This window comes from Martes martes, assembly GCF_963455335.1.
Source record: "Martes martes genome assembly, chromosome: 10".
In the NCBI taxonomy this organism is placed as follows: domain Eukaryota; kingdom Metazoa; phylum Chordata; class Mammalia; order Carnivora; family Mustelidae; genus Martes; species Martes martes.
This window is the reverse complement of record NC_137898.1, coordinates 30,557,946-30,584,634: the sequence shown is the minus strand read 5'-3', so window position 1 is coordinate 30,584,634 and position 26,689 is coordinate 30,557,946. Positions and strand designations below refer to the sequence as shown.

The 26,689-nt window shown below is 34.1% G+C and overlaps 1 protein-coding gene across 1 annotated transcript in view; it reads right to left on the bottom strand.

Annotated features, from left to right (window-relative positions):
- Positions 1 to 26,689, bottom strand: part of CSTF3 (cleavage stimulation factor subunit 3) — a 68,373-nt gene that overhangs the window by 29,752 nt on the left and 11,932 nt on the right. Inside the window, exons 2-3 of the mRNA XM_080816664.1 lie at positions 23,313 to 23,414; positions 23,095 to 23,190 (exon numbers count right to left, since the gene is read on the bottom strand). Of these exons, the coding sequence (XP_080672790.1) occupies positions 23,095 to 23,190; positions 23,313 to 23,414 (198 nt within the window). The remainder of the gene's footprint in view (positions 1 to 23,094; positions 23,191 to 23,312; positions 23,415 to 26,689) is intronic.

Genomic DNA, 26,689 nt, shown 5'->3' with positions numbered 1-26,689 from the left:
CTCTGCCCTTCATATCCTTCTCATTAAAAAAACACCCAAATCAACATTTGTATGACTCAATTCTAGCTTTCTCAATCCTACATGCATAGTTATTAAAATGACCTAATTCCATATTGCATTTAAATATGTGCTAACCAAATAATCTCCCAATCATCTTTTCCACCAAATTTGTACATTTATCTAATCTTTTCCTCTCTATTCCTGGGCAAACTATACAGTGGCCATTATTACTAAAATTTGGAAGCGATTTAAAAGGCCCTTACCTGGCTCATTTGAAAGATCATGGCAGCAACTTTTGATAGTGAAATAGCAATTCTAAATAGTCAATCTGAAGAAATTGTTATAAATGCGTAAAGGTAAAATCGTATTTGTTAAGTTTCTTATAAAGCAAAAAAACGGAAAATGATATAATGTACAATAAAGGACTGGTTACATAACACATTATCTAGAATGGACTACTTTGGCTTAAAAGCAATTTGGTGTAAGTAACACATGTAGAAAACCTAAGTTATAAAAAGTCTTAAGATTTTACACATAGGTACATATAGAGAAGCCAACAGTGGAGTAAGGTAATAGCAATACGATTTTTTCCCTTTAAACTTTTCTAGCTTTTCTGTAATAAACATGTATTGTGTTACCCTTTTAAAAAAGAAAAATATAGGTTTTATTTTCCCTTTTAAATAATGACAAATTCACTATTCCTCTCATCTCTTTCCTCTTAACTTCCATTTATTTGATGCCACTTCATTATACTTGACCTTTAAAATTGAACCATTTCATTCCAAAATTTTTATTCACCCACATATTTAGCTTTTGTGAAAACTGTATACGAAAGCCTGCTATAAGAACTGTATTTTTTCAGTATTTCACTGGCTCATATGAAAATGAGTCATCATTAAAAAAAATCCCACAAAGGCACTGACTTTCACTAGTTTATTGTGCAGCACCTAGAGTAGTTCCCAACATAGAACAGTCAATAAACAGTTGCTAAATTGAAGTTACTTGTGGAACTAATATTACACTAACTTAAATATCTATGGAACTGTAAAAATGTAAACGTGTAACTTTTACAAAAAGCTATGAGCTCTATAATTCTTGTTAAAACTTGAACTGAAAAACCCAACCTCCATAAAATGGTTTAGAAAGAATATTATACTATCAATTTAGAGTAACAATTTTATAAAATAGATTAAGGACTAAAATGCTAATATGGATTTTGAAAGTAGATTTTTCACATGGCTTAGACAATTCCATGCAAATACCCAAATCAATTTTTTCATTAATTCTCTTAAAAGTTTTTATTTCCAATGTAACACTGCTTCAAATAACCACCTGAAAGATGAGAAATTGGGGCTCCGACGTGAGGTTTAAATAAGTAGACATAACTGACCAATTATAAAGAAATAAGATTGAGACCTGAATCAACTTCTTCTATGATGGATATGTTCCAAAATTCAAATTCTGGTTCTATGTTTATGAGTTAAGTCCTACTTTAAAATTTTAAGTATTTATTATCTCCAAAATGTTTATGAAATAACCTAATAGGTACTTAAATTTGAAAACTTTTTTCCTTACTTCATAAGTTCCTAAGTGACTTTCTCTAAGCAAGCCTATAAAGGCTTAAGAGAAGTATGCCCTATTTTCCTGCAATTTATATAGTTTGAAATGTTCGGCTTATATTTTACATTTTATCTCCTCCAAATACATGTTTGTGAGGACATTTTCCAAAGTGATACCACCAAAAGTAAAAAATTAAGCTCAAGTTCTACATGGAACGCTGCCATTAAGGTTTCAGGCGATAAGAACAAAGGATTATAGTGGCATTCTTGTTATACAAAATAGACCCCCACTGTGCTCACTTAAATGTAAAGAAAGCTGAAGGGGGAAAAAAGCTAAATAGGAAGCTCTGGATCAAGATAATATTTTAGCTTATAAATGAAGTCTGGAGGCTCCTGTCATCTAACAAACAGATGGCCATTTTTCCCAGTGGATTCTAATACAGGTCTATTTTTGTCTGGGCTTTACGTGACAAGTTAGTGCAGCTGTCAGATTATCAAAGTTTGTGACACATAAGAAGTAACAGGAAAGTAAGTTTCCTACTGCTCAGAGTCTCTAAGAAGCTGAGCTGACAGCCCTTTTCTAACCACTACCTAAACCTAAGGGAGGACAGAAGCCTGGGACAGGACCATTCCTGTCCCACCCCTATGCCCTCATCCAACAAAATGCACACAGACAAGGCATAAAATAATGTCGGGATGGACTTCCAAATTGCTATATTTGAGATACACTGTTAGATAGGAGGGGAGGCATGTTGGAAACCCAGACTTTATAAGTGTTTAGTTACCTCAACAACTGGGAAAACTAATTTTAAAATGTTTAATATTAAATAAATCAACAAGTTTTACGTTAAATAGTACTAATATAATCTATGTAATATAAAATTCACTTCAAAATGATTTCCATGATTCTTAAAAGTGCCTTCATGGTTTTGATGTTTGTTTTTAATTAGTAGCTCAAGAAAACTTATACTGTGAATCAAGACTGTTCTTCACAAATATTTTATAGTAAAATCAATTTAAGGGAAAAAAGCAAGTAACTAGCAAAAGAAGTATACCCTTACAAAATCTTCCTAAAGAGGCACCTGGGTAGCTCAGTCATTAAGCATCTGCCTTCGGCTCAGGCTATGATCCTGGGGTCCTGGGTTGGAACCTCTCGTCAGACTCCTTTTTCAACAACCTCTAGCTGCTATTCTGCCTACTTGTATGCTCGCGCTCTCTGCGTCAAATAAATAAATTAAAACAAAATAAAAAATCTATTTAAAACTATTATCATTACATTCGGGTATTTGAGTTTTCTCATGTCTTTCTAATGTTGAGTTGCAAGAACATAGAAAGCTCAAGACATGTGAGAAAAATAACTTGTAAATGTAAGATTTAAATGGGAAATTACAGGGTTGATCAACTAAATGAAAAGCTAAGCACAAAACATGTATTTGAAAGAAAAGTATTGAGAGCAAGTCAAGAACACCAAAATAACAAAGAAAAATATTGGCTTTTCATCTCAGAGCATATTTATCATTTCTTCCAATTTGTCCCTGAGAAAAACATAAGCAATCAAGAGAATATACTATTTAACTATTATGTCAAAATTACTTCAACTTTTAAATAGCAAATGGTGAAGAATCCCTTAACTCCCCTAATATATAATGTTTCTGCAAATAAGAAAAAGCAAAACAGAAAAATGTGGTAAGGGTATCATATCAGAAAAAGAAATCCAAAGTCTTTAAACATGCAAACATGCTCAATCTCATTCATAAGAGAAATGCAAATTAACCACACAGAGATTATTTACCTATAAATACTGGCGAAAGTTTTAAAGTCTAATAATATATTGTATTAAGAGGATGTGAGTAAGTGAAGTTTTCCAAGGATTATCAATGGGATTTTAAATTGCTACCACCTCTGCGAAAGGGAATTTGGATATAGAAAATTCAAAAAAATCCCACATACTCTTTGATTCAGCAACGCCTCATTTAGAAACTTAACCTACAAAATATTCACACAAATGGAAATGACATATAGAAAGACATTCAACGGGGGCGCCTGGGTGGCTCAGTGGGTTAAAGCCTCTGCCTTCGGCTCAAGTCATGATCTCAGGGTCCTGGGTTCGAGCCCCACATCAGGCTCTCTGCAGAGAGCCTGCTTCCCTCTGCCTGCTTCACTGCCTACTTGTGATCTCTCTGTCAAATAAATAAGTAAAATCTTAAAAAAAAAAAAAAAAGACATTCAACGTTCAATGCAGTAATGTTCATATTACAACAAGTCTGGGAAGAACCTAAATATCCCTTAGTAGAAGATGGGTTAAGCAAAAAAAGCATTTGTAAAAAAAAAATTACTTTTAAAATTCATTTTAAATAATTTTAAAAAAGCAAGTACAAAACATAAGAGGCAATTATTCATGTAAAAGTACAGGAGAAAAACATAGGCTGAACATATTTCACTGAGAAGATGGGTGGCTCAAGGACAGGCAGATGAAAAACCTTTTACTGTAGGCCTTGTTGGTAACTTGGATTTTTGAACCATATTTTTACAAAATATATGTACTTTAAACCCCTAAACAAACCCTCCAAATACTCTAAAAATGTACAAAAGACATGGGATATGTATTATGCACACAGAAATTAGTCTCCCTATTTCACTCATTTTTTAAATTAAGTAAGCCCTTCACCCAACATGGGACTTGAACTCATGACCCTGAGAACATGAACTGGATGCTCTACCAACTGAGCCAGTCAGACAGAAATTAGATGTATAATACTGTTTAACTATTTAACTAACAATATATTTTAAGGCAAAGAATTACTTTTTCAACTTCCAAACACTTATTAGAATTTAAGCATTTTAAAAAGAAATCTATCACAAACTGATAAAGTACAGAAGTATTACCATAAAAATTTAACTCCTAATTTTCAAACATAAAAATGGTATTAACTAATGAAATAAAATACTGGTATAATTCAAGATTATTTAGAGTGTTTTATCAGGTACTAATAATACTTAACTACTATTTAAATGATTAGAAATGGATAAAAATATGACTGAAAGTCAACACTTAACACTGTTCTACACAAACTTTATAAGCTTTGGCACTAAAGCAATCAAATAAGATTTACCAAATTTATGAGATAAACATAAAATTCATAATTGCTTTCTTCTTAAAAAATGAAACTAAAAATAAATATTAACTACAATTCTAATAAAGGCCCACTCAAGAGAACTTTCATTACAACAGAATGAATTTGGGGGAGAAAACTTATCAAGAAAACAAATATTCAGGGTAACCTCATGGATACTTACTTAAAATTCTTTAATATGTATTTTTTTAAGCTTGAGGAAACTCTCTATGTAATTGGAAATGTCCAAAAGTATGTATCTTTGACGATGCTGATGTTGTTTTATTGATCTTGCCTAGAATTTCTTTCATCTCCATAAAGATTTTTTTCTGGATATAGAGCTTTGACAACTATTTTCTCTTAGCAAATTGAAGTGCCAATTCCAATGTCTTCTGGCTTCCATTGCTGCTGTTGGTAAGTTGTTGATCAACCTGCCAATCTTTTGCTCATTTGTCTTTTTGTAGATAGCTGTTGCTGTGATTTTTTTGGTCTTGTTTTCTATGGTTGCATTTTCATGTATCTAGGTGGAAATTTTTTCTTTTAAATATTATTTGGGATCCATTGAGCATCCTGAATTCTGGAAAATTAGTATTTAGCTCTTCAAATTGTGCTTCTGCCCAATCTCTCTTCTACTTCTGAAACTTCAATTAGACACATTTTCACTCTATGCTTTGTGGTTCTTAATCTCTTTCATATTTTCTATCTCATGGTCTCTTAAGCTCTAATCTGGATTTCTTCAAGTCTCTCTTCAGTGTGCCTAATCTGTTTTAACTCAATTCAACCTTAACTGAAGTCTTTGCTGATCTTTTTCTGCTGTATGTGGTTTCCTTACATGCTGTTTTTAATCATTGAAACCCTTCTCCTTGGAAAAATATTTGCGGAGATTTTTTTTATGGCTTTTGATAAAGTACATTCTTCCAGAAAGGGTTTGAGTAAACTTACTGGTTTATTAAGATCCTAAACTCAGACTGAGTCCACCCTACATTAATGGGGTTTTGTTTTGGTTTTGAACCACCCAAGTGCTGTTTATTTTAACCACAAATCCATTCAAGGGCCAATTCTGCTGTATCGTATCAGGACTTCCCCATTCCACTCTGGTCAGGATCATAGTAAATGTCCTCAGTCTCCTCAAGTTAGGCTGATAGCACAGAGTTTTTTCTGGTTCACTGTCATCCTGAGTATTACCTACACAGTTTTAAAGGGGAAGAATATCTTGAGCAGACTTGGGCTCCGATTTTTGTTGCCTGAGCTCTTGGAAGCATTAACAGTTGCAGCTTGTGTTCTCCTAGTGTGGCAAAGACTCTCAGGATAAAAACAACTGAGGTATTCTGCTTATCTCCCAATGTTCCTATTTTTGTTTTTCTGTGTTTGTTTCCCAATTAGTTTTGGCCTGGCAAATCCTTACTATCAGTTCTTCCATCAGGCTTTTATCAAATTCAGTCCAGCAGTCTTAGTTGCTTTCAGTGAGAGCTGATCTGAGTAATGAAGTTCACCATACTACCCAAATCTTCAATATGCTGCATACCATCTAGCTTTCAAAAAACTTGGGGAAAAAAATTGCATACAAACTATCTTGAAAAGTAACTTAAAACTTTAAAATCCAATGTTCACGGAAACACTGAATCCCAAAGTTTAAAAAAATATATATAGAATTAAACAAACCATATATTACAGAATTCCCAAGTAAGTGTAATTCAGTTCTCTGAAACACTTCACGAATCCAGCAATTTGAGTTTAATGTTTGCTATGCCCAAGTAAGTGAAGCTTGGGTGAAAATCACAAGAACAAAAAGTAAAATGGTAACTAGTATTTAACACAGAATTCTACAGCTTTTTTTTTTAAAGATGAAAGCTAAGGTAGTTAATCTTTTATATTTATTTGTCTTTAAAAATAAATCTATATAAAGTTGTTTATGGATTAAAAAGGCCTTTATATATTTCAATATTTAATATTTTACTACAGTATTTGTTTTTGCAAAAAGAATTCCCACTCATCAATCAGATGTTGGCATTGTGTACACATTTCTTAGTCAAAGTTGTGAAAGGGGATGGGGAGTTAGAATGTCTATGCTTTACTAATTTGACAAACCACCTGTGAAATTTCATAAATCAACATGTGAAAACTCAAGTTTTAATCATATATATACACATACAAATGTCTCAGAAACTTCACTCCAATATAATACTGCCAAAACTTTATTATAACTTGCCAGGAATTTGTTTTATACCAAGTTTTAAAGTTTTATCTGCAACTATTTCAGAATCACAAGCAATTTTTTTAAGTTACTTCAAAATGGTAGGTAAATTAGTAATACCCTTTGAGTAATTCTTTAAAAACACTTTTGTGTCATACATCAAGATAATTCTAAATAGCAATAAAGCTTAATCTATGATACCTAATCATCTCAGGCTATCCGACAAAAACATTTCCTTTGCATTCTTAGATAAACTATAAGAACACCTTTTTTAACCTGTTAACAGTAAAAGCTATTAGATGTTTAATTTTATAAAAAAGAATACATTTTGTCATAAATTGGTACTATACTCTGATTCTTAGAAATTAAAATTCAAGGGGCACCTGGGTGGTTCAGTTGGTTAAAGTATCTGCCTTCAGCTCAGGTCATGATCCTGGACTCCTGGGATCAGGCCCACATTGGGCTCCCTGCTCAGGAGAGTCTGCTTCTCCCTCTCTCTCTGCCCCTTCCCCCCAAACTTGTGCTCCCTCTAATAAGTAAAATCTCTTAAAAAATTGAAATTCAAGTTGTAAAACAATATAATCTCAATTTTACTTCCCACTGTAATTTTTCATCCAACAAATATTTAGAGTACCACTGTATGTCAAGCATCATTCTCAGTTCCAGAAACCTAACAGAGTACAAAAGAGAAATTATAAACACAGTATTATAGGTGAAAAAAATAGAGGAAAGATTTGAGTTTTGATGAGTTGGGAATGGGGTGGCAAGTTTTCATTCAGTAGCCATAGCCGATCTCTCAGTGAAGATAACACTTTTTCTTGCAGATTTGAAGAAAGCAAAAGATTTACTTAAGCAGCTATATCTTTAGAGCAGACATCAGAGCTAATTTGTAAAGAAAAGCCTGGAGGTGGGAATATGTCTAGAACATTTAAGGAGGCCAGTGTGACGAAGAGACTTTACTACATGAATTATCTACCAGTTATCAAGCACAAAATTTTATACTGAATCTGGTATCCCAGTATTTATCCCTCAGACTAATTAAAAACTAATCAACCTACCTGCATTTGACTAATAACTGATGTTTATACATAAAATTTACAGGTATGAACTCAGTTAAAATGTATGAATTTTGTTATTGCTATACCAAATTCCACTTGGAAGAGAACCCTGGTTATTGTAATGGTTTTGAAGGTTCCAGAAAGCAGCCAAACCCAATCAAGAACCAAAACTCATTAATTCAGTGATCAAAGTTGCAGTATAATCCTCAATTACTCTTACAGTTATAAAAACACTATTTCATGTAATACCATTCTAAAACGGGGCGCCTGGGTGGCTCAGTCGTTAAGCAGCCGCCTTTGGCTCGGGTCATGATCCCAGGGTCCTAGGATTGAGCCCCGCATCAGGCTCCCTGCTCAGCGGGAAGCCTGCTTCTCCCTCTCCCACTCCCTGTGCTTGTGTTCCCTCTCTTGCTCTCTAATAAATAAATATCTTTAAAATATATATAGATAATTATCACATCAATATAATTATTAATACTCCCCTCCTTATTAACTTAACATACTGCTGTTAAGTAGACAATACTCCCACCCTAATAATTTTTGGACTTTACGAAAATTTGAAAGCTTAGAAACTGGTACAGATTTACCAAAAATATGTTTGGAAACCAGCTGTTGTGCTTTTTTTCTTCATTTTAGCCAGTCTATGTATTCCAAAAATATTCACAAGACCTCAGGACATGAGTTCCAGGGTTTTCCTCAAAGTAAGTTTCAGTTAAGTGTAAGTGGCATTTAAAAATCTTGGTTAAATGTCCCTTTGGTTCAACTGTCCCTTGATGTGCACACTTGCACATTAAACTCCATGTTTAACCAAACTGAGGTAGTAAAGTCTCAAATTTCTTTCATTAATAGAGTTCATAAAACAAATGAGCAATCTTTTTTCCTGCACATAAGTCAATCTAGAAACTCTATGTTACTGAATAAGCTAGACACTGGTATGTGGTGTCCTAGGACTGGCATTTAGTAAAAACACTTTACTTATGGTGAAAACTTTTCTAGAAACCAAACTGTTTAAAGCAAGCACTCAGGGGTGTCTGGGTGGCTCAGTGGGTTAAAGCCTCTGCTTTCGGCTCAGGTCATAATCCCAGGGTCCTGGGATCCAGCCCCCACATCGGGTTCTCTGCTCAGCAGCGAGCCTGCTTCCTCCTCTCTCTGCCTACTTGTGATCTCCGTCTGTCAAATAAATAAATAAAATCTTAAAAAAAAAAAAAAATAACTAGTTTCTACCTTTGAAAAGGCTTTTTTCTCCCCCCAAAAGAACATTTGGCCAATTGTTACATTTTCAAGCTATTTGAAGACTATTTCAGGGAATAAAAGGTCTCATAGCTTCTTAAATTCTCTTAAGTCTGAAATGCCAAGTAAAAATTAATGAAACCAAAAGAGAATTTCTAACCAGCGTGTATCTTTCTTTGAAAAGTGAAAAGGAAACTTCCACTCAGTTAACATCTAAATTTATGTAGGTGTGACTTAAAACAAGAACCCAGAATTATGTTCTCTCAACTTGCTGTTTTCCTAGAGCAAAATTACATTCACCTTACTATTTTAGCCATTAAAGTTTTAGATATTTAGGCTTTTTCTCTAGTTCTATTTTCTAACAGCTTGGGTGCAATTATTAACTATAGAGCTCATATGTTTTTGTAACTAAGAAATATTTCAAGTAATAGTCATAAGTCATCTGGTCATCTGTTTGAAATAGTGGGAAGGACTAGAAGTGAAATTCAGCTTACCAACTATCAAGCTGTTTCAACTGCTCAAATAAAGCAATGTTCTTTTTTTCTTGCCTCTGTTGAGGCCTCAGCACTAGTGGTTCCCTTTGCAGGGATTCACAAATTTCAGGCCTGTTTAGAAATCTTGCTGTTCTACATTTCCTGGACCAACCTCCCATATTGTTTTCTCTATCATAGCACCTATCAGCCATATTGTAGCTTCTCTACTACAGCAAACTATAAACTTGTTCACTGAGATGTTCATAGCATCTTGGTATCTAGCATGCATTTATGCTAGAATTAACTTGAAAGTTAATTCCCCCATCTTCTCCTGATACATGAAGTGAAAGCAGGACCTACCTGAAATAAGATATTTTCATGTATTTTGCCGAAGGCCACATAAAAACCTATGAAAATATACCCAGTGACTTTCTGAGAATCTGTAAATTCAATAGTCTATTGTACTACAGAAAAAGAGTATAAAACTTTGGGAAATTTTAATGAATATAACCCAGGCAAATACATCAACAGACATCTGTTAAGTCTTCATTCTAGTAAATATCCACTAATTCAGGGTACTTTTAAAGAACCCACATATAAAAATACTTGCCAAAGGGTTTGCTAATAAAATTCTGCATATTTTAATCTGCACATAATTTCCTAGAAGTTAAGCTACAGTTATACTTTTCTCCCTATTCAAAAGGATTAGAATAAACATCACTGTATACACTGAAGTGAATTTCTACAGTTCTTCAATTATGAGAAATTTAAAACTGCAAAATTATTTTATAGGCAAATAATTTGAATTTTTACATTTCATAGATTTATTTAGGGTCAATTGAGTATTAGGAAGATGAAAAACAAGATATTACAGTATTCAGTGACGTAGACTGGAGATGTACTCAAAAATATTTAACCTTCTAGGGTCGCCTGGGTGGCTCAGTGGGTTAAAGCCTCTGCCTTCGGCTCAGGTCATGATCTCAGGGTCCTGGGATCCAGCCCCGCATTGGGCTCTCTGCTCAGCAGGGAGCCTGCTTCCTCCTCTCTCTCTGCCTGCCTTTCTGACTACTTGTAATCTCTGTCCGTCAAATAAATAAATAAAATCTTTATAAAAAAAATATTTAACCTTCTAAGTCTGATAAACTATAAATTACCAATAACAGGAAATTTTGGCTCAATTTCAGTAACTATGACTTTCCCATTAACTACAGAAGTTAAGATTCTTGGCGTCCCTGGGTGGCTCAGTCATTAAGCATCTGCCTTGGGCTCTGGTCAAGATCCCAGGGTCCCGGGATTGAGCCCTGCATCCGACTCCCTGCTCAGCAGGAAGCCTGCTTCTCTCTCTCCTACTCCCCTTGCTTGTGTTTCCTCTGTCTCTGTCAAATAAAACCTTTTAAAAATAAAGTTAAAGAAAGTTTCGTAACTTTAAAAAAGAGCACTACATGTTGTGCCCCTCTGACTTCAAGTTTTCATGGTTTTTTCCCCCCATAATTTCAAGTACTTTAAAGATTTCCCCTCCAAAAAAACCCAAACACACACACACACACACACACACACACACACACACTCTCTCTCTCTCTCTAATAAAATAGTCTATCCTACCAGAAAGACTTATTTTGCAAGACTTCCACACTTCTATGGAAAGAAAAGGTTAACTGTATAGTAAGCAGATATTCAAAGGCTAATATTCTTCACTAAATCCTAAATTCTGGTCTTGATTTAAGAAAATTCCATCCTAATAAAACTCACTGCTCATTAAATAGAAAGTAAAATGTACTATTCTCATATTAATGTTGAATATAGTTTTAAAGACTGTGTCCTTACAAATTAAAAGTCCAGAAATAGTAAGATTTCTGTTAGTGTTCAGAATTCCTTTGTTATCTGAAATTATATCAAAATCCATAAGGTTAAACTTTTTAAAAACTGTGAAAGGTAAAAATACATGGAATAACAAAGTAGAATTTTAGAAGATGTTACAAACCGTAAGATGAAGCTGCATGGAAGTTACGGTACCATGCCAACTTCTAAAACACTTTTAACAAATTTATGTGGTTGTTGAGTGGCTATACATAATCTATTTTTCAAAGAACTAGATGCTCATACCCAAGAATTAGAACACTTGACTATAAACCTCTTTCCCACTTTAAACATGAGTTTTGTTGATGCTAACAAAGTTGTTTAAATAATCTAAATCTCAGAAAAGGTGGTCATCTGAAAAAAAAAGGAGGGGTAATACACACATACCTCAAAAGGTAAACTGGTTAATCAAATATCCCATATAAAGTACTAAACACAATGCCAGAATATATTAAATTTGAGCTATTACCATTGAGGCCAGTAATCAGAATAAAGGAAAAATCACTATAGTAAGATACAACTGAAAATCAACTATGAATTTTTAAAATGTAACTTGAACTCTTCACTTATAAAAATTTGTTCTAGAAAAATCTTTCACCTCCAAAAATATCTTCATTAGGTAATGTCCACAGATTTTTGTTTTCCATAAAAGTAGTTTTGTAGATCTACAATGAAAATGTAAATGGAAAAACATTGCTTCACTTAAGAACTCCAGTTCAATTCCATGCATATTTTAGGTAAGAATCGCAAAAACTTTGTTATTACAAATGTATTTAAATTTAGAAAATAAGTCGCCTCTTGGTAAAAATATAAAAAACTCCCACCTTACTAACATTACATTTCTAAAAACAACTTTTGTCTAGAAGAGTTAATGGGACTTTTCCATTTTTATATAGATTACTGGAAACAATACTTGAATTCACATTAGTTTTTCCTATTCAGATACGCAAGAGATGAAACTGAGAAATGGAAAAACCGTGTGGTAAATTTAACTTAAACACAAAGCACAGGAGAAAAAGGACCATTATCGGGGCAGCTGGATGGCTCAGTCGGTTAAGCAACAGACTCTTGATTTCAGTTCAGGTCATGATCTCAAGGGTTGTGAGAACAAGCCCCACGTTGACTCCACAATGACCATGGAGCCTGCTTGAGATTCTCTCTCTCCCTCGTTTTCCCCACCCCCTTTTCACATGCATGTTCTCCCTTAAGAAATAAAAAAGAAAGTTTAAAAATTGGAACACTATAAGGGGTAAATTCAAATAATCTTATCACAGAAACAGGAAATTTTAGAGAAAACAAAACCTGGGACAGCTGAAAAATGTAAACATGAGCTGCATATTAACTTATATTAGAACACCACTGTTCTTTTTCAGTGTGATAATGGTATTGTGGTTATGCAGTAAAATATTTTTTATATAAACAGAGAAAGATAAAGCATGTATGCCAAAACATAACATCCAGTCAAGGTAGAAGGTCTATAGGTATTTAATATTCATGTTATTCTTTCAGTTTTTCTATTTTAGAATTTTCATAATAAAAATCTGAAAAGGGGAGAATACCCAGCTGGTTCTGTCAACTCTTGATCTCAGAGTCATGGGGTTGAGTCCCACATTGGGCATGGAATGTACCTACTTAAAAATAAATAAATAACCTGGGGCAGCTGGGTGGCTCTGAGGGTTAAAGCCTCTGCCTTCGGCTCAGATCATGATCCCAGCGTCCTGGGATCCAGCCCCGCATCCGCATCCGGCTCTCTGCTCGGCTCTCTGCTCAGCAGGGAGCCTGCTTCCCTTCCTCTCTCTCTGCCTGCCTCTCAGCATACTTGTGATCTCCGTCTGTCAAATAAATAAATAAAATCTTTAAAAATAAATAAATAAATAACCTGAACCTTCTTATGAACAAACAATTATTAGAGCTTAAAGTACAAAATCCTAGGTCACCGGATTTCAAATTCTGTGCCACTTCTATTTCTCCATACTACCCTTTATAACCTACAAATCTCCCACATTTCTTTCAAGAAATGACCAATTCTTCAAACATCTTTTCTGCACTACCAAAAATTGACAATGCCACTGTTGCAGTAACAGATAATCAGGGATAAATGTACTACTGCAGTTGAGACACAAAGCAAATAACCACCCCTACAATTAAAGGACTGTGTTGCAGACACCTGTAAATATGTTCTTTTGACTTGGAATGTCTGTTCTTTAAATGTAAATCTCACTATACTGTGAACTCACCAATTCAAATTTACAATCAAACAGCCGGCTTTTAGGAAAATACCACTTCTATGGTTTAAGTAATCTTTAATTGCTAATAGAGAAATTATTTCCTTTAAAGTGTTAGCTTTCAAATTTGTGCCTCAAGCAGCAAAGAAATTATTTAAGTACTTTAAAAATATAGCATTTGCAAACACAATGAAAAACTTATCTAGATAACTTTTCTAGACTTTTTTTTTTTAAAGATTTTATTTATTTGACAGGGAGAGATCACAAGTAGGCAGAAAGGCAGGCAGAGAGAGAGGGAGAAGCAGGCTCCCCACCGAGCAGAAAGCCCGACGCGAAGCTCGATCCCAGGACCCCGGGATCACGACCTGAGTCGAAGGCAGAGGCTTTAACCCACTGAGCCACCCAGGCACCCCTCTAGACAACTTTTTAATCTCACTTCCTAACCTATTTTAAAGCCGAAGACCTGATGACTTAAAAAAAAAATATATATATATATAGATATAGATATATACTTATTTGAAATAACTTGCCACTTGGCTAATAAATCAGTAAGATACTAATTTTCTGTGGCCTACAGTGATTCTCATAAAACTAGTTAAGTTTTTATAAACCTATGAGTTGAGGAGCAAATGTTATCTTCCCCATGTGATTTATGACAGAATTTAAAGGCATTACTGATAGAGTATGAGATATGAGATTTGGAAAACTTGCTACAATCATAAACCACTGAAATCTTGTGAATCATCATTTTTCTAACTCACTAACTACTGTTTAAAAGAAAAAATGTGGAGAGGAGCCTCGGTTAAGCGTCTGCCTTCAGCTCAGATCCCAGCTTCCTGGGGTCCAGCCCTGCATCAGGCTCCCTGCTTAGTCGGGAGCCTGTTTCTCCCTCTCCCTCTGACAGCTCATGTCTCTTTCTCAAATAACAAAATCTTTAAAAATTAAAACCAGTTACTATTTTAAAAAAAAATGTGGAAGCAAGTAAAGAAAAGCTGGTACTTTCCAATAGTTCTCAAATAAACTTGAAGTTTGAGTCTATTGAATAGAGTACCTACTTACACTCAACAATAAACACACACACACACACACACACACAAAACTAGATAATCTATCAGAAGAAAAACATCAATGATTCCTGACAAAATTGTTTAAAATTTCAAAATGAAGTGGGTGGTTGCTGAATGAGAAACAGGAGTTTTACAGTCGTAGTATATCCCCATTATTTTATTAATGACAAAAGGAGAAATAGTGACTATTCAATGGAGAAAATGGTCAGCATGGACATCACCAGTAAGAACATCATGTGCCTCTGGATGAGATAGTGAGGACACACAATCATTTACAGCTTCTCAGCTATAATGTATATAACCTGAATCTGATGAGGAAATACGAAAGCTAAAGTTGAAGAACAGTTCAACATCAAAAGAGACTAAAGAGGAATGACAATTATATATAGTAACTTCAAAGATGCTAATCTTACTAGGAAATTGCTATAAAGGGCATGATTAGAATAATAATAAAAGTAGAATATGGACTATAGATTAAAGTTTGATTAATGATAGGATCCCAGAATTTTTAAATGTTTATATATGAGAAGATCTGTTATTAGAAAATACACCGAAATGGGGCACCTGGGTGGGTCAAGCAACCAATTCTTGATTTTGGCTCAAGTCATGTCAGGCCCAGCATGGAGCCTCCTTGAGATTCTTTCTCTCCCTCTCTGTCTGCTCCTCCCTGCCTCTTAAAAAAAAGGGGGGGAGAAAAGAAAATACACTGAAGTATTAAAGGTTGTGATGTATGCAACCCAACCTCCTATGGTTCAGGGAAAAACAGGATTGATAAAGCATGTCAAATATTAAAAACTGGCCAATCAGGGCAAAGCATGTTAAGAGTTCTTGTATTGTCCTTAAACTCTCCTTTAAGTTTAAAATATTTTCAAAAGACAAGTTTAAAAAGCAAAATGGCAGTTTATAACCGATAAAAGCAAAGCTCTTACTATTCAACCCACAATAAAGCTGATTAAATCACGAAATCCCAGTGACTGGCATGCAATTTGAATCTTCCACTCTAAATGATAATCTAAATAGTGATGTTTATGCATTTTCTCACCTACTAACATATCCTAATTAAGAAAACAAAACCCCAAATCACTTATTAAATGAGTTAAATAATAGTTTAAAAAATGGTAGATGAAGAAGTTAAAATAAATGTATAGTACAGAAAACGTTTTTTGTTGACAATCTTCCCCCAAATACTTTTAAGCTCCCTCCTACAATACTGTCTACACTTTCATGAGATAGTTTGTTAAGGTAATGAGATTTTGACATTTAAGTTTAATGAAATTTAGGTATTACTCCAGCTCTTCCACAAGTATCATTGATGCAAAAATTTTCAATTTTAAGATGAAAAGAGCCAACTCTCCTAAGGACAGCTATGGACTGGAAATAATAAAATTAGTATTTCAAAAAAAGTCTTATTTGATTTAAAAGCTGCCAAAAGCCACTGAGGGAAAAAATATTTTTTAAAATAAGGAAACAGTTAAAAATGGTTAAGAAATAATACACTCCTCTATGTGGTGAAAAATTCAGAAACCTTACTACAAAAATAGCTAGAAATAATGACCAGTTCTTTGTTGGAACACTCCATTTCCCAACCCCCCCAAAGAATGAGTGAGTAGTATATATAGTCAAGTACTAATTAAATGCATGGATATTGGCTAATAATCTGAAAATAGTAAGATGTGGTAGTGTTCTTGTTTAAAAGACTCTGAAGGGTTAAGGGTTACTTATAAAAAAAACAAAAAAACCCCCCAAAAAACCCCAAAAAACAAAACACCACCCTGCAGTGATTTAAAGCCATACTCTCCAGCTAAAGTGGTCCTCCCTGAACACATGGGATTCAAGAGTTTGTTACTTCGATGATTATACTGTTTTAAACAAGTTTACAGAGTTAGAAAATTGGGTTTCAAACCCACAAATAAAGTCAGCAACTACAAAACTGTCGAAGTTCATTAATAAACAAACACAACGCTGCCTGCAGATCTAAAAAAATAGTCACCATACTGTCGGGAATACTACCACGTACACCAACAGACACTTCGAAGATTACTTCTAGTTTGATTATATATTGAGTGATCTATCACAGTGTCGTCAAAAGAGCAAGCCAGGAGACTAATGAATCACATTATAGTTCAAATATAGGTAGTATTCTGTGAGGTATGAAACACACTCAGAGCAGTTAAGATTCAATTATTGCCTTTTTAAGCCTAAAACTCCCCAAACTAGATGCCAGAACACCTGAGTTTCCACCTGCCCATCCTGTGGTGACTGAGTCAGCATTAATGGTACGCTAATTGTCAAACGTGCAGGGTTTAAAAGTTTCCCAGGTGATCCTATAGTACTTTAGTTTCTACACTTTTCTTCTAAGGAATATCTTGATTTATTTCACTCACATATGAGTTGGCTAAACTAACTCATCTTATCTTTCAGCTATGAATTATGAATTTAAACTTAATGTCCTCTTGGGGTTTAAATATCCAATACTTGCATATTCAGTTTGTTGAATAAAAAAAATTTCCAAGAAAATCATTATCGCAAAAGGGTCAATACTCTTTTTTTCTTAAAATTCAACATGAAAAAGTTACAGAAAATGTTCCCATTACCAGATTCTTTCCCTTGGTACAATGTGAGGTGATGGGTATTAATACTGTGGGTATCATTTTACAATATTATGTATGTACTGAATCTTTATGTTGCATACCTTAAACTTATGCAGTATTATATGCCAATTATATCTCCACACAACTAGAAGAGAAAAACTATTCCCCATATAGACATATGTAAAGACTAACAATAATATTATCTGTATATGCCAAAACTAAAATTTTGTATTAAAAAAAGGTCATAATTGAACACATTCTATCACATAAATAAAAGTATTAGAAAGCTTAAAAAAAGGTTTGGGACTATTCCATTGGCCTTAATACATTTCAAAGCATTATTTCAAAACTACATTTCAATCCTGTCTTTGACATTAGATTTTTGTTTTGATTTAGATCACTTAGTATTACCAAATTGAAAAATTTTCCTTGTGGGGTGAGGGGGTCACATGGGTCTCCTAGCATACAAGTTGGTAAAACTTACCCCAGGTTATGCTTCCCTGAGCCTTAGAAAAGTCGTTTAGTTTCTCAACAAGTTGTATTCAAAGCAAATATTCACAATTTTGTTGAAATTGCTGTGGATTCTGAATATGTGGGGGAAAAAATTTACACAGACTTCAATTTATGCCATTACATTAACCAACTGTTTTTTGTTCCAAAGTTGCTAAGAGCACAACTGTTTAGTAATAAAAATTAAAGTTTAAAAATTTAATTATTTACAAGCAAATACATGCATTCTTGTCCACATTTTAAAATACAGCTTTTTAATAGATATCACCAGTATATTTTAGAAATCTTCAGTTCTTGGAAGTGCCTTGAACCAGACTCATTCAAAAAGGAAGAGCTGTTTGCAAGTTGAAAGCACAAACTAAACAAACAAAAACAATGAACCCATTAGAAAATATCTGAGCCTTTGACTTTAAGAAGTCTTTTTGCTTGTTTTTTAAGAGAAAGTCAATTAATTGCCACCTGGTTTCCTTATGCTCAAGTTAGAACCAAAAATGCAGAGCACCCTCAAAAGGCTTTTCTGTTAGGATTAGTTGTACTTCCAATTATGGAGATTTTACTCTATAATATTAGAAAGGGCTTATGTGTGTTTATTCATGGATGCCATGCTGCAGCATAATTTTAATTAATACCTCTTGGAATAGGGGAAGTGGGTCATATACCAAAATAGTCCCCTAAGATCTTGTACGATGCCCCACACTTGAAAAAAAATAACACTATTAGGTATTATATATTAAGTATTGTTATTCCACAAATGCCCAAGAAATTTAGGTTAGAGCATTATCCACAGGGAAACTACAACTGCATGACCAAAGAGCCCTTTTTGTTCCATAAATTTTAGAGTATGTGTGCTTTTTATTAAAATCTGGATAGAGATGCCTTTTCCACATTTTCAGAATATACCATAAGTCTTATTACACAAAATAAAGTAGAATATAAAGAAGCTGGGTTAAAAACTTGAGTCTTTTCCAGAGGAAAAAAGATGAACATTGCATTTTCAATGTTTATCAGTGACTACAAAGATTATAATTTTGCTTTATGAAGTGGAGAAATAGAAATATACAAGCAATTAGGTTGATTAGTACAAGGTTTTGCTCGAAAATAAATCACTACATTTCACACAAGATACTAAACTATCTAGAAGATAAAGAATAGAAAATAAGATTTTTAAGAAAAGAAATATTATCTAAATTAACTATATCTTTCTGCAAAGTAGTTTTATTATACATTGCCTGGGTAAAGAGAAAAGGCCTCAAGGGAAAAAAAAAAATGTATAGATCAAGTTAGTATCAGCGAGAAACCTAAACATCTATGCTACAATAATGGAAGGGAATATGGACGAGGTAGTTCAATAAAACCCGAAATAAAAGTTTGCTACTTTTAATAGTAAACACACAAATATCTTCTTTGTTTTAAAAATAGTATAATTATTCAAAGTACTTTCGGATATATGACTACTCAGTTCTGTGTTTGCAAATCATTCCTGTTTTTTTTTACACCCCTACACTACATTTATACATGCATTTGAGAAACTAAAGGTTAAAGATCACGTTGTGGTTTAGAGTACAATCTGAATAATCACACAGACATGGACCAACATTTATTACAAACAGGAAAAGAGCAGATCTATAAGAAAAGAGTACAGGTTTTTTAAAAAAGAGATTGCAAGCTGAAGTAAAGAAAAGAAATTATAATCTATATGATAATGCAATAATTTTATCTGCATTTAAAAAATCACATTGCTCAGTATATACAAAACATTATAACAGTAGTTTGAACTGCTACTTAGAGGAATTAAAACAGTATTGACAGTGGAGAAGTTTATTTCAATTTAGGTCACTCATGTTCCATGCTGAGTTCACTTCCATTTTCCAAGAGGAAAGGTATTTTTAAGAGTCATTTTTTCCCAAGTAGAAAGGTTATTTTGAGAAACTGAAATGTATACTTTACAACCCATTTTATAAGGATTCAAGTTTTCAAAATCTTTTAAATAAAAAGCAATCAATTCTCTACATACTTTTATTAAAGAATTACAGCTTTCACAGATAGCAAAATACATTGTTGCTATTACCAGCAGCATTACCTTCTTCATTTCTCCTTCAGCTACCAATAAAAATCATCATCCTTTTGTAGGAAAATTTCTTATGAATGTGGCCCAATTCAAAACAAATTACTTCTACCAGTAAAATATTGTATCTTACGTGTTGTCACACTGATTACCTAGCTACATGAAAAGCTACAGAAACCACAAGGGGAAAAAAGAACTTCAAAAAGAATATGGCAAAGCCATAAATGTTCTCAATTTTGTGACATTTAGTAACCCTTCTGACTACTCCAAAAAGCATTGAGGCTCTGACTGGGTATTCCACTTGTATCTGATGTTTCTATACAATTAACATATGAAACACGAAAGTAATCTGGCCTAATTCTGAATTTATGTAATTATAATAAGTACAAAGATGTTGGTCCTAAATGTCCTTTCATCAGAGAATTTCATCTCCAACAATTTCTATGCTTTAGCAAAAAAACTAAAAGTAGGTAATGAGCTATCCTTTTAATTTTACACAAGTAGCAAGGTCCTGCAGATGCCACTGAAGAGAAAAGCTGATACACTGGCAAATATAAAAAATATCAGATTAGTGTCATTAGCTTCTTCACTAAAAATTGTTTATATTATACTCTCATTTGCAACTGATGCTGAGGTTTCAAATTTAAAAGCAAAAAACCCAAAAAACCACTTTTTGCTACTTTGTTCTGAAGATTTACAAATTTCTTAGCAGAAGCAAAATTATCTCTTGTAATCAGTGATGTATGTATTTTCATTTGAAAAGAACTAAATGTATTAGGACTCATATGCAGTGGTTTGGCTGACCATAAATAAATGAAACATATTTCTCCCGCCACGAAGTACCGAGTTACAACGAATGTATTAAAAAAACTTTATTTTCTTGAGAGTGCATACAAAGAAGTTATGTAAACGCTGTTAGTATTACCTTTAATGTGAAACATTTCTTATTACTTCAGATTTTAATGTTTTATAAATAGGTCATGTGTCTCCAGAAACATTAAAGGCCACAATGGGTGTTATGACCAAAGAAAATTTTAGCCTCTTACAGGCTAAACAAAGTACAAAATGTGAAAATAAAAAGATAAAGAGCAAATCAGGAAAGAGAAAAACACAGCTCAGGATATGCATTTCTGAATCAGCAATTTAACATTTTAATTCCTAAACCAAAAATGTCAATTTTACAAAACACACATTAATATATATTCTTTACCATTTTTCTCAAAAGATGTTTTATACATACATTCATATTTGTGTGTGTATGTGTGTGAAATAACTGCAAATATTACCAATTAAATAAATTGGGCAACTGCTAGCAGCTCTGAAACAGTAAATGGAATGAGCTTGTTATGTAGACAATTTTCAGCCCCCTGAAATAACATCTGGTCTTAGGATTCTTTTTTCGAATGCAGTTGGTATTTTAGCTAGGAAATGGGAGAAACATACTGTGTTCATACTCACAGAATGGAGTATCTAACTGCCTATTTCAGTTTAACTTATGCTATAATAAAATGCATGAATAAATACCTGAACATTTGAGAAATATCTAAAACTAAAGGAAGTACTGTTTCATTATATAAAAACTATTATGTATCAATTATGTTCATTTCTGATGAGTTTGCATATAAGCTAATGTGTTTGTGAAATCAAACTGGAATGCAGACCAAGTACAGGTGATCCAGGTTCCTTGCTTTAATGAGTATTACAAAGCAGCACTGGGTTCAGCATACTTCAGACAGGCCTACTCACTCACCTGGTGAATTCCACGCCAGTCTACTCTGATGATTAAATATATTAAGGAAAGAAATGGTCCCAAAGGATAAGTGATGAAACCTTAAGGATATGGTCTTGGGCCAAAACCACAACCAAACTCCATGTAAGGTACAATCTCTCACACATACAAACACACACACCACATACACAACCACACACAAAAAATTTAACACACACACACAATGTTCCTGCTATTGTCCAGTAATTCCCTCCCACTCCCAAAGTAATACACTATAAACTACAGCACAAATACAGTAAGTACACTGTAGCCTCAGTTTAAACTGGGTGTTGGTTGGGTCCATTATGAGAAACACATCACAGGCGGCACTGTGTTGCGAAGTCTGTTTAGTACTACTGGTGACTAACGTGCTCTGAATAGGTCCAAAACAGACCCATATATTACCAAATTTTAGACATTATGGAAAATGTTATGAGGCTGCAGTGTATTTGATAATGTTGAGAATTTAGATTATAAAATTAACATTCAAAATAAGAATACTTCATAGTATAAGTTATAAAGAGAAATGGATAGAATTTTCACTGTAATGTGGATACTACTCCCATCTCACCCCTGCCATCCCAATAAATTATAACCTGAAAGATGAATACTTGGTGCCACTGGCATCAATACATTAACGCTTTATTATCATCTTGACTGCTAATTCCAGTTGTCAAAAATGAACATTTCCCTTCTAATCATAATCAAGAATGAGGACCTTACTCTTTAAAATAAACATGCCTGATGTAAAATTTTAAGACAGTTAGAAAGCAAGAAAAAGAAGTATCACTGGGTAAATTATGATTACACATATTTGAATCACATTAGCTTATTCCTGAATAATGTAAACTTTATCCTATTAAAAAACCTTATCTTTAAATTACCGAAATGCTTACATTTATTGACAAACCATGCATTTTCACAAAATTAAAACCTGAGATAATTTTTCACCTAACATGTTTCATTTCACCACTCAATATACCCTATGAAACTAAGTTAATATTTCTGTATTTTCTCATAATACCATTCATATTAGTTTGTAAGTAGGAATAAAAAGAAATGAGTTCTAAATAAATGACACAGGAGGCAATAAATTGACACATGACAAGTAAATAAAAGGCTAAAGCACTCCAATACCATTGAAACTGTTTTAATGTTGTTGCAACTCCAAAATGCAACAATCATCAGCTTGTAAAGACCCAAATTTCAAAAATTCATTTTAATTACTCCTTCAAACCTATTTTACAAAATAAAGGCAAGAGACATTTAAATCCTCCTTGTCCTAGTCGTGCTATCTATGTTCCTAACTTGTTTTCTATCACTCTAGTGTATGCTGCAATTCCCATCAGATGCTATATAAGAAAAAATAAAATAAAATATTAACCTCTGCTTCAATGTATAGTTTCCAGAATCTGCCAGAACTGGGGAACTGGGCAACAAGGCGTTCATAAGTCTTCCGTGCTTTGTCTATAGGTTGATTCTAAAATTGAAAACCAATAAACAGCATTTACAATGTTAAGATTATGAAAATATTATTTACTGCAGAACCAAGTAGTGTGATTGGACCCATAGAGAAGGAAATGTAATCCTATATCACTAAACCTGTGCCTCTCGAATGAGAATGCTCCAAGCGTCAAGGTCATATGGATTCTCTTCTAATTTCTTTTCCGCTTTCTTCACCTTCTCTGGGACATACTCAGCTGCCTGGAGGAAAGAAAAATAAGGAACTGATGTTACTGTTTTAAAAGTTTCATGCCTAATTTAATCCAAGCACAGTTATCAGTCCCCAATACAAAGCATAAAAATGTCCTTTTACAAAAGAGGCCTGCATTTTCTACAATCTATATATACTATGCTATAAGTCACCTGCATAAAAACAAAATTCAGTGATCACATACTTTTAAAGCCATTATTAAATTTAAGCAAACCCATCTTTTACATTAAACATAAAGCAGCCATTCTCAAACACTGTGGTCTCAGGACCCCCTTTATACTCTTAAAAATTACTGAGTATGCCGAAAAGCTTTTGTCTATGTGATTACTTCAATATTTACTACATCAGAAATTAAAACTGACAAAAATGTTAAATATTTATCCATGCACAATAAAAAATTATTTACATGTTAACATACTTTTATGCAAAAAAATTTTAAAATTCAGTGAGAATACCCTATTTTATATATTTGCAAATCTGTTTAGTGTCTGATTTTTTTAAAGGTAGGTAGCTGGATTTTTCTGTCTGCTTCTGCATTCAATCTGCTGTGATATCACATCATGTAAAAATTCCACTGAACTCTCATAAGAGATTAAGAGTGAAAGGGCAAAAATAATTATCTTAAGTTTATTATCAAACTATGAACTCACAGATCCTCTGAAAGTCTTAGGAACCTCCCAGGTCCCTGGACCAATTTTGAGAAACACTGCTATAGAGCATTCATCCTGAGCCACAAAAGAAAAAGCATGAAATGACATGGAAATTGTATTTTAATGTAAAGGTTTTCAAAACATGATTCACAAATTGTATGTACAGCATCACTACAACTATTAAAAAGAAATTTACATTATAAGATCGTACTAAAATGTTTAGTGGTCACGCGTGGGTGAGTTTCATTTTTATTATAAAAATATAATCTTAAAAAAGAGTAATGCCTAAAATAGCCAGCACCTGAGGCAAAAATATAAGTACTACTCAAACTGTTGTTCAGAATACCACCTGGGTGGCTCAGTCATTAAGCATCTGTCTTCAGCTTAGGTCATGATCCCAGGGTCCTGAGATTGAGCTCCCCCACGGGGCTCCCTGCTCAGCGGGAAGCCTGCTTCTCCCTCTCCCACTTCCATGCTTGTGTTCACTCTCTGGCTGTCTCTCTGTCAAATAAATTAAAAAAAATCTTAAAAAAAAAAAAAAAAGAATACCACTATGTGCCAGAAAAAAAAGGGATATTCAACTAAGTCAGATAAATGTTAATTTTTAAAGTTGTGTTTTGTCTTTTTACAGGACTTCTTGAAATCTATATGGCAATACAGAATAGTATTTAAGAGGAGACAGAGAGGGAAGCACTGCCCCTAACAGCTTTATTTTTTTCAGTGGCAATTAACAACTCATAGAAACATAATGTCAAGGGGCACCTGGGTGGCTCAGTCTTTAACATTTCTGCCTTTCTCTCAGATCATGATCCTGCGGGTCCTGGGATGAAGCAGCAGGCCTGAAGCTCCCTGCCCAGCGGGAAGCCTGCTTCTCCCTGTCCCACTCCACCTGCTGTGTTCCCTCTCTCACGGTCTCTGTCAAATCAATAAATAAAAAAATCTTAAAAAAAAAAAAAATGTCAAAACTCCAGATGGGAAAAAATTTTAGTCGTGGGTTTAGGGAAAAAAATATACCTGGGAGAAGTACACTCTTCTTTGGAATAAATCAGTGTCTACCACTGATAAGTATACATACTATTTAGAAAGAAAAACACGTTTTAAAAGACCAATGTAGGGGCACCTGGGTGGCTCAGTGGTTTAAAGCCTCTGCCTTCGGCTCAGGTCATGATCCCAGAGTCCTGGGATCGCATGGGGCTCTCTGCTCGCTTCCTCCTCTCTCTCTCTGCCTGCCTCTCCACCTACTTGTGATCTCTGTCAAACAAACAAATAAATAAATCTTAAAAAAAAAAAAAAGACCAATGTAATTTTGTATGAAACTCATATTTTACTAATATATAAGAGCTCTAGGGGCGCCTGGGTGGCTCAGTGGGTTAAAGCCTCTGCCTTTGGCTCAGGTCATGATCCCAGGGTCCTGGGATCTGGGATCAAGCTAACAAGGAAGCTAACCAAAATGGCCCAGAATATACTCTGGTAGTTATGGCCACATTTAATTCCTACAACAAAAAGTCATTTATCATCATGAACCAATTGGGTAGCCAACAGCGTTAACTCTTTTGCTCTCTTGCCTGGGCATATTTCTATAGGGCAAAGGAAATCTGAGCAGTTTTCCAGTATTCCACAGGGGACTGGCCCTCCATAAAGAATGGAATAGTAGGGGTCCCTGGATGGCTAGTGGGTTGAGCCTCTGCCTTCAGCTCGGGTCATGATCCCAGGGTCCTGGGAGGGAAGCCCACATTGGGCTCTCTGCTCAGCGGGGAGCCTGCTTCCTCCTCTCTCTCTCTGCCTTCCTCTCTGCCTACTTGTGATCTCTGTCAAATAAAATAAATAAAATCTTTAAAAAAAAAAAGAGCTCTATAAGTAGGCTAGCTCAAGAAACTAAAACTGGAAAAGTTTAATAAAGGAGGACTATTGGTCCCAACCACACATTAAAACACAAAATGACATGGCAAAATGGTGTGCTAATGGTTCATGAATCACTGGTTCATACAGTTGAAAAAGAGAATGATATATGGAAAATGAACAAATAAAGGTGATATTTCAAATCAGAATAGTGGCTTATTCAATGTACGGGGTTAGAATAACTGTATAACCGTCTATTAGAGTAACTACAGTCAACGTTACCAAAATAAAGTTGAATTCCTATTTAACCCTTTCTACCGAAGTAAATTTCACATGGGTCAGAGATTTAAACACTAACAACAAAAAAGAACTAGAGGAAAACGTATTGAAGTGGATCTAAGGCTTTTCAGAAGCCTCTGAAGAGAGTACACTTAATTCTGTTTAAATTGTGCATGAAAAATTATCAAAGTCAAAAAACAAACCTAAAAAATAGCCAACATATTTGGCAGAGTACAAAATTTATTCATGTACAGTCAATAAAAGATCAGCAACTCACAAAATGGGCAATGTACTGGAACAGTTCACAGAAAAAGAAATAGAAATGTAAGCCATAAGACAGAGATCCAAAGTGTTTTATAATCAACATTACACTGGCAAGACATTCTCACACTGTTGGTGGGGGCAAATAGTAATGTGATCAAAACTTAACATGAACATTGACCCTGAATTCCACTTTTGGCAGCTTCCACTGTACACATGCACAAAGATGTATACTG